The sequence below is a fragment of the Nestor notabilis genome, unplaced genomic scaffold, assembly GCF_000696875.1.
Source record: "Nestor notabilis isolate BGI_N333 unplaced genomic scaffold, ASM69687v1 scaffold12170, whole genome shotgun sequence".
Classification (NCBI taxonomy): Eukaryota; Metazoa; Chordata; class Aves; order Psittaciformes; family Psittacidae; genus Nestor; species Nestor notabilis.
In genome coordinates, this window is record NW_009909757.1 from 45,533 (window position 1) to 57,953 (window position 12,421).

Below are 12,421 nucleotides of genomic sequence, written 5' to 3' on the forward strand. Positions count from 1 at the left end.
GCAAGGAAGGATGAACCACACTGCAACAGGATGGGCTCCATACATTTTATTGGCAATACTAGTGTCATACTCGGGAACCACAACCCTTTGTCAGACTGTTAGTGTTAACTTGCATGACAAGTATCAGTGACCAACTGTATTTGAAATATAGTTAAAGTGCCTAGAAATAATAGGCATCTTGAAAGAAAAAAAAGGAAACTCATTCCATCCACTCAAGCCAACCTTTACAGATCTTACATCTTAAGCAGAACTGATGTACTGTAATTGTTATGTGGACTTTAACGTAACCTCTACAGCAGCACACAGACAATGCAGTTCTCTCATTATGCACATGCTTTAGGATCATTTATTTTAATGCTTTCAAATAAATATGTTCCATGCAGCACACCGCAATAAATAAGGAGCAGCAACTTTCGTATAGTACATCCATTCATAATGTAAGTCACCATGTGAAACACCACATCTAAGGTCTTTGGCCCAGTCCCATACAGTGAAGCACACCACATCTGCACATAATCATATCTGGCTTCATATGGATTTAATAGGACTATGCCAGAAGGGCAATGTGAGCACAAGTTTAACCAGGGGTTCCTAGCTATTAAATACAGCTACTAAGTAGTTAAAAGGCAACAACTAAACCCATAAAGGGTTGATTTGTCTTTTCTTTCTTACTTTTCAGACAGAAATATAAAGTATGAAAATGCTCTGGATATTTTCAGCCTTGTGTAAAGCAGTGTGATTAATACGGAATGCTTTGAGCAATACTGGCACAGACTGGCATCAAAAGCCACAGCAGGACTGACTCTGACACTGAACACTGGTGCACTCAGCAGCGGGGAAGCTGCTGTTCTGGTGGCGGCGGGTGCTGCTCCTTGTCCTCCTCTAGGCTGACAGCTCCACTGCCCCTTCCTCCTCGCTGTCGGCCCGGTTGGCGCGGATCTCTACCAGGGTCCGGGCAAAGCGAGTCCACTCGTCGTTGTGCGGAACAGCCAGCTGTGGAGAGACCACAGGGAATTAGGCTGCGTGGGGAGGCCAGTCAGCATCTCTCCAGCCACAGAGAGAGGCACCTCCATGAGCAGAGCCCCTACTGCAGTCATGACAGCTGTGCTCGGTGAAGGACTGCAGCACAGGCCTCACAACCCCAGCTCCCAGGACAAACCTGGCAGCTTACGATTCAGCACCAGCCGGGAGCTTCTGCATCAGTGCCACAGAAAAAGGCTCTTTCATCTGCTTGATTTTAAGGCAAGGTTTCTCACTGGCGTGCTGTTGTAAAACCTACCGCTTGGTTAAAGTATTTCAGGTTTAAGGCGAGGCCTTGATCTCTGCAAGTGTATACAAGTCTGTTTAACCTTGCACACGTGAGCTGGCCATTTGAAGTCAGCGAGGCTGTGCCCAAGTGTAATTGTTTGCAGGACCGAGGTCAACGTGCACAAGGTAACAGAGCTTTTACAGCTCTGTACTGGAACTGTTTGCCTGAAGTTCATTAAAACTCCTAATAGTAAAATAAATATATTATGTTATTTTAGTTACCCTCCTCTACGTGAAGGAATTCACAATTACAAGAAATGCATTACAACAGAAATGTTATACCAACCGGGTACTGCATTACTGGTCTGATTTTTTATATCATCATGCAAGATCCATTTCCATTTAATACCATTGATGTTTCTAATGAAGAGCTCTTGAACATTAGGCTTCAAGAGGGATGTGTAATATAAATAGCTAAACTTTCAGACAAAACGCTTTATTGCTATGGCAAAATAATACTGCAGTCATTTCCAGCTGGATCCAATACTGCAATTTCTGGAAGATAAAGCAAACTGGGATTCAGATCATTAAAACAAAAAAAAAAAAAAAGGCAGTTTTCTCAAACTTTGTTTTCATTAACTCAGATTCCAGAAAACAGCAACAAGCACCCAGATGAACGATGCCCATTTTTACTGCCCCACTGAAGCCCTGTCATCATGTCCTGAATACAATATGAAAAAATAGCTGTTCCAAGATATTGTGCAGTGCTTGGTACTGAAGAAGGCAACTGTTTGGTAACTGCAGGGCAGATAATAAATTAGCAAATGAATGCCTTTAGACTGAACAGTGAGTACAACTTTATCTAATCCAGTTTGTGGTACCCAATACTCAACCTTACTGACTTACTTCTTTTAAAACACTGCCAAAATGCCATGCAGATGGCTGGCTGCCTATGTCCACTTGGCACTAGCAGACTAGAGCTGCACACAAAGCTGTATGGTACACTGTACTGGGATACAGTCAATATTCTCCTCTCCTTACATCCTCACAGTGATACATGTAACTGGAGACCACAAGAAGGATCCATTACATGAACTAGCAAGCCCAGCTGGGGAAAGAGCCTGCGTATATGCCCAGTGTTAACCATGCATGAAAGCTCCACATTCACTGCTGCAAGTCCAGGGTTAATCATATGGACAGGAATTTGCAATACTGGATCTAAACATCTCCTCCAAATCTCACTGGCACTGAACAGTTTTTCAACTATTTTGTACCTAGTTTTGCCTCTACATCCAATATTTTGGGTTAAAACGCAGCATGTCGCAAGCTTCCTATGTATAGTGCATTTATCAGTGACTCAGATTATGAAGGGCTGGTATACAAAAACTTTGGGGTTTTGCCTGTTGGAATACTGACTATAGTACAGTTCAGCATTTACAGAGGCTACAGACTAAGAAATGCAACCTGTGTGAAAGCCTCCTCAGCATTCAATAATGGGTGTTGCTGCTGTCTCTGGGGTTTTCCTTCTTCGTCTTCCACTCTTCGCATTTTTCTCCTTTACTTCTCCCAGAAACAGAGGCCAGACTCACAGGAGTAAATAATTTGAGACAACTGTCTCTCATGCTCACATGCACAGATGTGGATCCTTTATGGTCTTCATTGGAAAGAAAGACAGCTCAGTTCTTTCAAAAACCCTCACCAGAAGGAAACGTAACACTAGAATGGAGGTTGGTGCACCAACACACACATACCCGTAGCACAGGTTTCATAACAGCCACACATCTCCACAAGCTACTGTAGAGTAAGTTAAGGGCCAGTGCAGAGATCCAAACCCAACTGTATAGCAATTTCCCTGTTACCATTGTTTGTATCCTAAAAGATTTTATTTCTTGTGATATGTATAGCACTACTGTTACTCAACTCTTGAATGAAAACCTGAAATGAGATTCACTTATTTCAAGTAGTGAAATAAGTGATTTAATGATTCTAAAATCATTAAAGTGCAACAACATCTTAGGCAAAGGACTTAGTGAATTTAATAAAGCTTCATTTCTCCTTGTCTTTTAAAGCCCTAAACAGCATTACATTCTATTAAATGGCTAAAGAAGACAATATGTCATTTTAAAGAAAAAAAAATGAAGTAAATTTGTGACATTGAGATCATTTCATTTCCTTTACTCCACAGCATGGCCACAGACAAATAAAATCAAAGTCCAGCCTATTAAAATAAATGGTATTTCAAACTTGAACAGTGTCCCACCAAATGTATGCATTACGGGCATTACTGTCAGCTGACAGTGTTAGCAAGGTCTGGTTTTTATTGACTTAGTTCACAAAACAATTAATAAGTGAAGTGAATACCTTTAGCACAGACATGAAAACATTCAGTGCCCACGCACGATTTAATTCCTTAGAACTTCATCTTATTTTACCTTGTTTAATCTCACGGACTGTATCACGCTTTCAATGAGGAGCCAATCCTGCTAACAGACTGTTAGTAGAATAAACCCCTCTAATAGAAATTCCTCAGAGATGCAGAGGGAAACCTTGGCAATAATGAAGTCAAAGGAAAAATTGACTTTTATTCCCCCTCCCCTTCTTTCTGTGAAGGCCCTAATACCGAACCACAATAGTTATAGAGCAAAACAAATAAAAACAAAAGTATCCACCAACTCCAATTCAAATTCTTCTCTGAATTAATGCTCCCCTTCCAGTCATTTTCCATTACAGTTCCTTCAGCCGGGCACACTGACACCCACAAGTGTTGGAGGCCTGTGTCTGCCTGTGCAATCTCCCTTTCAGCTCCTCCACACAAGTTATTTTCTATAAATAATAGGGCAGAGATGGAAAAAGCAAGGAGATACTTCATAGAGGAAGGGCAGAGGTTGAGAGTTATCTGCGTATTCCTCATTTGTTCAACATTTTTGCCGTTTTTCTGTCCATTTCCAGATACCTCAAAGCAGCACATGCTGAGTTGCAGCAGTCATGAGGTTGATGCAGGGAAGAAATGTTCATCAAAGCATAATAACTTAATATAATAACTTGCAGTAACATTTCGGTCAGAAGGTTATTTGAATGAACTGACACTAAGGTATGGAGCAGAACAAGAAAATAAATGCTATTGTGTTCTCCTTTGATCCCTTGACAATGGAAGGTAAGCGCTACCCACACCTAATTAATTGAGTTACTCACACTGCTTTAACTTTAATACCATGGAACATTTAGGTTGCATCAGATAGCAATTCTAATGAGGAGAACCAGTATTATCAAAGCAAGGTGGTGACTTCAGCTAAACTTTGTCTGTTAGGCTGCTGAAAGAGGGGTACTTTTGTCTTCTGTCTGGCTTTTAAAATATCGAAAGAGCTCAGTCTGCAAGCCGCTGACCTGCAAGTGTGACTACAAGTTTACGCATCCAAAGAAACCTGCTTCTGCTTGTAAAGTTACACATGCTCAGCTTGTTACAGGAGTGAGAATTTAGCACAGGAAAACATCTCAAGATGTTAGGATGGTCACCTGTTTTTAACTGGGTGAAGACATTTAACTCAGGACAATTGGGGTCTCTTCTTTCTCAAAAACCCCAGTAAGAATCAAAGTTTTCTTGGTATGATCCTTTTAGATCTTCTCCCGCAAATCACCCTCATTAAGTATTTCTCAAAAATCACCCAGTATCTATGAGTATCTGTAAGAGCCTCCTACATGATCAATAATGTATACAAATAACAAAGACATATAACATACTAAATACTAGACATTTGTAAGATTTTATCTAGTTCACAAACTGGTTTTCTTAAAAGTGATTTATGTGATGCAAACTCTCAGAATTATTTTTCCCACTGACTTCATTACTATGATTTTAGATAAACAGATTTGGGATAAGAAAAGATAACCCACCTCTATGATCCTTGGTGCAGCACAATTGAAGTGGCTGGAAAAGGGAAGCCTCTTTGGGCAGCACCTTTCAGCCAGAAGGCCTTCAGAACCCCATGCAAAATGAGCTCAGATGAGCCCCTAGACTGTGACTGGCTGTGTGCTGCACATGAGGGTGGATACACACCAGCCACAATTAATATTAAGCACCAGAGAGGTAGATTGGTAATTTCAGCAAGACCAGGGTGGCCTCCAGATAGTAACAGTAAGTAGATTTCTGCCTGTTCCTGCGAGGCGTTAGTTATCAGTTAATCTTATTATAGATAAGTAACATTACACGTATGTGAATCTTTCCCAGCCTGTGCTTTCCCAGTTCACCATACGTACTTATACCAAGGGAAGGCAATTCTTGACTGAACAGAACAGAATACAAAGGATCTAAAAACTGAGGTGATGGGATGCAACAGCAAAAGGATTGTAAATTAGGAGCTGGGATCTCCCTGCCCTCTTGTTGTTCTCATCCGCTAGAGGTAGCTGGTTCCTGGCCAGCTAGAAGCCCCTTGTCCATAGTAACATTCTCACCCTCTTCTGTTTTGGGTGATAATATACTGAGCTGTACTTTCAAGACTGGAAAGGATCTAAGCAACATCTGGATTTGGAAAGAAGGGATTTATCTAATTGGGTGGCACAGGTCAACCACAGTAGGTCCCCCTGGTTCATTCTTCAGAGTCATGGAGTTACAGCAGACTTTGAAGGAAGAGGGCTTGTAAAGTTTTAAGGTAAGATTGTTCCAACTTGTGCCTGTTTTCCACTGTAGATAAAGAATAAAACCACCAGACCCAATACAAATAACCGCTAGGATCTTCCTGACAAGTGCTTGGCTTTGTCCCGCTATGTCATAATTCCATCTGATTTATGCAGTGACAAGATTGTATCTTGTGGTTCCACCACAGAGCCCTTGGATTTTTGAACCTTCTGAAGCTTCTCTGTGTTTCCTGGGTGATCACTCTGGCCAACTACTTCACTTACCTGTTACCTTTCCAGCTCGGAAGCACAAACATGCGGCCCCCTTGATGCTTAACCTGACCAAGGAGAAGGTTTATGTGCATCTGGTAAGAGAGAAAAGAGCCTGTTGCCCCCAAGGGTCACCAGGCCAGCTAGTCGCAGGCAGCAGCATGAATGTCAGTTTCACCAGAGACAGCCTCCTCCATCTTCTCATCAAGGCAGAGATTTCCATTGTGTGCAGAGCTTCCAATTCATTCACCAGAGATCTTACAAATACACGCTATTTCCCATGTTTTCCCACAAACTGTGCTATTAGCAACTGCACTGAACACTACTACTCTTAAAACTGCAAGAGAGAACTCAGGAAAAGGAGGTGCTCTGATCAGACAACTCTTGATGCTGAGGATTGTGTCTGCTAGTGCTGGGCTCTCCAAGCAAGCAAAAAAGCAACAAAACCCAATGTCTGAAGACCCAAATCAACATAAATTTATCTTAATTTTCAGATCATTTAATACCTCCCAGTAACATTTGCTCTTTTAAGATAGGTCTATTCAAAAAAAAAAAGAAAAAAAGAAAGGAAAAATGAAAAAGAATGATTTTGAGACAAAAACTCCAAAGCTTTGAATGTGCCTTTTAAAGGAATCTATCCAGAAGGTTGAAATAAGATATTACAACATATTTCAAAATTTTTGTATATTCCCCTCCTATCCATCTTTTTTATGTCTGAGAGTGTTTCAGCTCAATTTGTCCAAATCTCTGTGTAGCTTCAGTTTCCCTGCAAAACCACTTTCCAGCAAATGAATTATTCATTGAGGATATTTCACTTTATTCCTGGCTGCTCGCCTTCTCTGGAGCCTGTAAATCTTTGGAATGGAAGCAGACAAACTCTTCCTGCCTTCATCCCTCCATGCTTTTCTCTAGCACTGCTCTACTCTGAGGGCTGGGGACTCTCCTGAGAAGGAGATAAAATGCAATTTCAGCAGCAGCAGCAGCCTCCACTTTGGAAGAATGAATGCCTCATAGGCTCAAAGGGGCACAGTCATGGAATAAAACAGTTTGGGTTGGAAGGGACTTTAAAGATCATCTAGTTCTAACCCTCTGCCATTGGCAGGGACCAGATTGCTCCAAGCCCTGTCCAACCTGACCTTGAACACTGCCAAGGATGGGGCAGCCACAGCTTCTCTGGGCACCCTGTGCCAGCGCCTCACCACCCTCACAGGGAAGATTTTTTTCCTAAAGTCAAATCTAAATCTACCCTCCTTCAGTTTAAAGCTTCCCCTTGTCCTATCCTTGTAAAAAGCCTCTCTCCAGCTTTCTTGTAGGCCCCTTTAGGTACTGGAAGGCTGCTCTAAGGTCTCCCCGAAGCCTTCTCTTCTCCAGGCTCAACAAGCCCAGCTCTCTCAGCCTGTCTTCACAGATGTGCTCCAGCCCTCTGATCACCTTTGTGGCTCTCCTCTGGACTCATCCATATTCATCCTGTTGTGTTTCCTTTCAATGACTGTACTTCATGGGCCAATCTATCTGTCACCAGTTCATAACCTGCAGCACCGATGCCTGGTGAAAGTATCCTGCAATCCCAGTCACCAGGTAAATCACATTTTTTTTCATCTCCACCTGTATTTCAGATGCTTCAAAGCAAAACCAGCCATGGGAAGAACCTCCTCAGCATTGGCTGTGACTGAGGGGCTGTCGAGAAGGGGTGAATTTTTCCAACCAGAAGGGTCTATAATCACTGCTAGCACACACGTCCCATGGACACAGGTGTAAAAAGAGAATCTGAAAATGAACCCTTACACCACGACTTGGAATGAGCTGCCAGAGTATGTGGTCTGCAGCCGGCCCACGCAACTGTACTGCCACACACTGTTTTCAATTAGGCGTTTGCAGACGAGCCTGCATGGTGGTCCAAGATACGCTCTAAGGGTGACCACGGTTCCCGACTCCAAAACCTGTGGCCCATTTAAACACATTTTGAAGTACAATTCTTTCTTATTTTTGTCTATAGAAAACCTTGCTCTGACCTAAGTTGATGTGTTCCCATAGCTACTCACCATGCTCTTAGAGATCAGAAACTTTCTGATTAACATGCACCTTTTATTAGCTACATTTGGGTTTGTTGCTGTTAAGAGGCAAAGGCTGATCTTATTTTAGACAATCCTATTTACTTGTCTCTGCTTTGGCACAGCTGTATTTGTAAAAAACCTTATATCCAGTAGGGAAAAGAATAACTATATGAAAATTAATGTTCCTCTAATCTCTAAAATACTCTGTTGTTTTTGAGAAGGGCAAGATAAATACTCTTTGAAGAGATAGCTAATTAAATCTTAGGAAATATACAGATTAATTTGAGTTTGTGGAAAACAGCAAGTCTAGTAAACTAATGACTAAAATCTCAGACTTCACACCAAGTTATTTGTGCATGTGGTTTATCACCATTTTTATATTCTTTCAATTTAATAGCATCATCAAATAAATGTAGCTTCAGGCGAATTTCATTGTAGCTATAGCCTCTACGCAGAATTTTTGTCAACCTATATTGTCGATATCACCCTTGAAAATTAAGTGCTGTATTGAAATGAAATCTGCTGCAAATACTTTGTGCAATGGATTAACATTTGAATGTAGTTATGACATTTTAGATATAAATATTTTTAATGATGATAAAATATAACTACTTCAGCTTGATGTTTTCTCAGAACTAGAACAGACAATAGGTCTAATTTTCTCAGTAAAAAAAGAGCACTTGCAGAATGAGGACTGTAATACTTACAAGTGAAAACCAAGAAATACAGTTCTGCTTTAAGCCACTGATCCTATCTTCTGGAGTGCAACAGATGTTTTATCACTATCACTGAGGTGCAAATGTAAATATTAAATAGTTTGCACATACAGAGCAGGCAGGCATGCACCTATTCTGGCCCTGGTCTCGCCCCCCAGAATCAATTACAGACCGCCTTTGATATTTTTCTCAACCTATATGGATTTTTTTTTTCCTGAAAAAGCCTGTATTTTTCCAGGCAACACCCTATGCCACACACATGGATGGAAACAAAGTGGGAGGTAATATGCAACGAAATGGCCACCAAAGTATCCAAGAGCACCCTTTACACATAACTATAGTACCACTGTATTTAACTCTTGGGAGAGCTGAGCATCACTGTTAACAATGGATGAAACCACTGGCAGGAACTCAAACCCCACATACTGCATGCAGATGATTTTAATAAGATACAGTGCTTAGACCACAAAGGATACACTCCAGAGTAGCTCTATATATATTTGTTTACTTAATTGAAGGGGTGGAATACCATAGGCAGCCTAAATACTGCATTTATTCTATGCACAGCAGTTAGTCTAGTGTCACAGACACAGTATACACCACCCTTCTATGAAGTTAATTACTTAGCCCTCATCTAGATTAATGTCTGTTGTGATTTATTTCTTTGCAATTCACCAGCAGGGTCTGATTTAACTAGTGCTGCCATAGTAAAAAGAAGACAAAATATTAGCTTATATGACAAAAAACCCCTCTTAATCTCAAACAGAAACTGAATCCATTTTCAGCAAACTTTGACTTTTTCTCCTAAGGAGAACAGTAGCTGCTGAATTGTTACATATTTGATGGCAAATTATGTTTTGAATATGACGCAAACAATGGTGTTATTTTAATAATTTATAAATAATGTGCAAAGATACACTGTATACAGGGCCTCCAAAGGAACTCAAGCATTTGAATGCCCATTAATTCTTTTCTAAACTTATTTCTCTTTGTCGTCTGCAGCAGTCATCTTGATGCCAGTCTAACAAGAGAACAGACCAAAATGTAGTCCATAAATTACACATACACGACACACAAATGCATGTTAACAGAACATTCAGACTGCAGACTGTAACACTTCAAAGATAGGAAATGCCAGAGTTAAGGCTAACTCCCTCAATTTGAGCATGTTACTCATTTTGTGTTATGATATTGTCTTTAATCTTTAAAGGGAAAAAAGCAAAAAGTAAGAAACAACAAAACCTGTGCTGGAAGCAAACACCAATTATAGAAACTTCAGCCTGAGGATTAAAACTTGATGGGGCATATGGAAAAGAAAATAAGGAAGTGGAAAGTATCTTTAATTGTAGACAATGCTACAGTTCTACGTATAATATCAGAGTTGGCTCAGGCTCTTCTCAATTAACCAGAAAGAATGATGTCCGAGCTATCAAACACATTAACCTTCCCTCAACTAGTGTATCAAAATACTGCACTTGATATTGACTACAGAGGATAAAACAACAAGTAATTAATCACCAGTCATCTTGAAAGATAACTGAAAGTTGAAATTTAATTACTTTTGCATCCTTAAATCACCTCTTACTTTTAAATTACAAATGTTAAACTATAATCTTATATCCTGTTCTTAAGCACATAACAGTGCTTTCACCAGTTGTGTTGCAGGGATCCTCGCCTACAGATCCCCTCGAGTGATACTTTCAATGGCAGATACTATTGGCCTGTTTAAGTCCTTGGAAACAAAAGAGATTTAATATAATTAATAAGCTACGGGAGCTGAGAAAGCATCTGCCATGCTTCAGAAAAGCTCACAATTTTGCTTTGAAAGAGGTGGTGCCCTAAGCAGCATCCTGCAGCTCCTAACTTTCTACCACTTCTGCAATGCCATCAATTTATGGGTTAAGAAAAGCATTGATGCATTCTGCCTAATATTTGTCTCCCATGAGGATCTCAGTCCTGCTTTGATTGCCGTTTCTCAAAGTCACTGAAAACTCCTGTGAATTTCTTTGCATGAGTTTCATTTAACGCATGGAGCTAAGGGATCGGGAGAATTCCTCCTCTAGTAGATTATGCTACCAGTTCTCACGATTGCACTTGAAAGACTGAATATACCAAACTGATCAAAACTAGAAGGTAAGGAGTCTTCAACCTAGGGTTCTTTCACGTATCTATGTTTTCTTTTTTTGTCTTACTGACAACTACATGGATTGGAAGAACTGGCCCACCACTTCCACTTGAAATACCAGAGCTTCAGCCTGTGAGGTAGCTGCACTGACAAAGGTGCCTCTCTGACAGTTCAGCTGAGTGATGGACTATTGCCTCAGGGAAGAAATAAATCATGGTGTCTTCAGCTCAGCTTGCTTCCTTTCCAGACCAAGTCAGTCATGTACACGCCATGCATGATTCATGCCCAGAAACGTAGCAGAACAGGAACTGTAAAGGACTTCTGCCACAGCTTTCCGGTTCCCAGTTGGCAAGTGGACACTGACCAAAAGTAGTGTATGAACTGCTCAAGGATTTTGGTTTGCAGGACAGTTACTGCCTTTCCTGAGATTTTGCACACATTCCATTACCTGCAAAGCTCATCCATGGAACAGCAGTTTGGCTGTTGTCTTTTTTCATTTCAGACATGGTCTTTTCCCTTGCTCTACACACTGAAAGACACATTTCACATTTAAATTAAACACTGAAGATGGAATTTTTGCTCCCTAAGAGGATGTATTAAGGCCCAAAGTTATCCTCAGTTAATATTTAAGTTCAACCGTTACTTTGCAAGTCACAAATTAAATAAATTAAGTATCTTTTCAAGTTCAAAATACAGACCACTTTGCAAACCATAAAAAAAGATTGGAAACGTAGTTAAGGATTCTCAAAATGAAAACTGCTACTGAATGTGACAGGTTGAAACCACGGAAGCATCATGAAGAAAATTAATTATACAAAGCAGCTCTTGTTTCAGAAGTGTTTTAACACCACAACGATAATACATGGATTTCAATGAAATTCGGAAATTGCTGCACACGGAGCTTAAACTGAATTTTGCATTTGGTACTTTTTCCCTTCCATACTCTGTTATTTAAAAGCTATGAACATTTTTCAGTAACACATCTTTTTACATCAGAAAGGGGGTAAAAACTTTCAGAGAAAATAGCACCCAACAGACTAACTAGGTATTTAAAATACCTAGGGACTCTATTATATTCACTGACTTCAGCTTTGTCCCTCACTGCTGTTCCACACTGCAGGGTCAGGATGTGGAAGACCAGCTAAAGCACTCGCTCAGCTTCTGCTGCCTCACTTGCAACTACCATGGAAAGCCTGGACTCAGATTACCTTTTGCACTAAGTCTCTTGAAAGGTTTTCAGGAGAAGCAGTAACTGAAGAGCTGGTAGTGAAGACACTGGTAATGCTGATACGCTAAACATGGAGTAGATGGACAGGTATGTCCCATCCGGAGCCTGCCTTTCTCCTTTCTCTCTTGTCCTTTACCATGTTTCCCAGCTCAGCAGGGAACAGTATGCA

The 12,421-nt window shown here is 40.6% G+C and overlaps 1 protein-coding gene across 1 annotated transcript in view; it reads right to left on the bottom strand.

Moving 5' to 3' along the window:
* Nucleotides 1-326: 326 nt before the first annotated feature.
* Nucleotides 327-12,421, bottom strand: part of LOC104411723 (cytoplasmic dynein 1 intermediate chain 1-like) — a gene marked incomplete at its 5' end in the record, with an annotated part of 19,690 nt that continues 7,595 nt past the window's right edge. The window contains one exon of the mRNA XM_010022250.1: nt 327-993. Coding sequence (XP_010020552.1) covers nt 883-993 — 111 coding nt within the window. The remainder of the gene's footprint in view (nt 994-12,421) is intronic.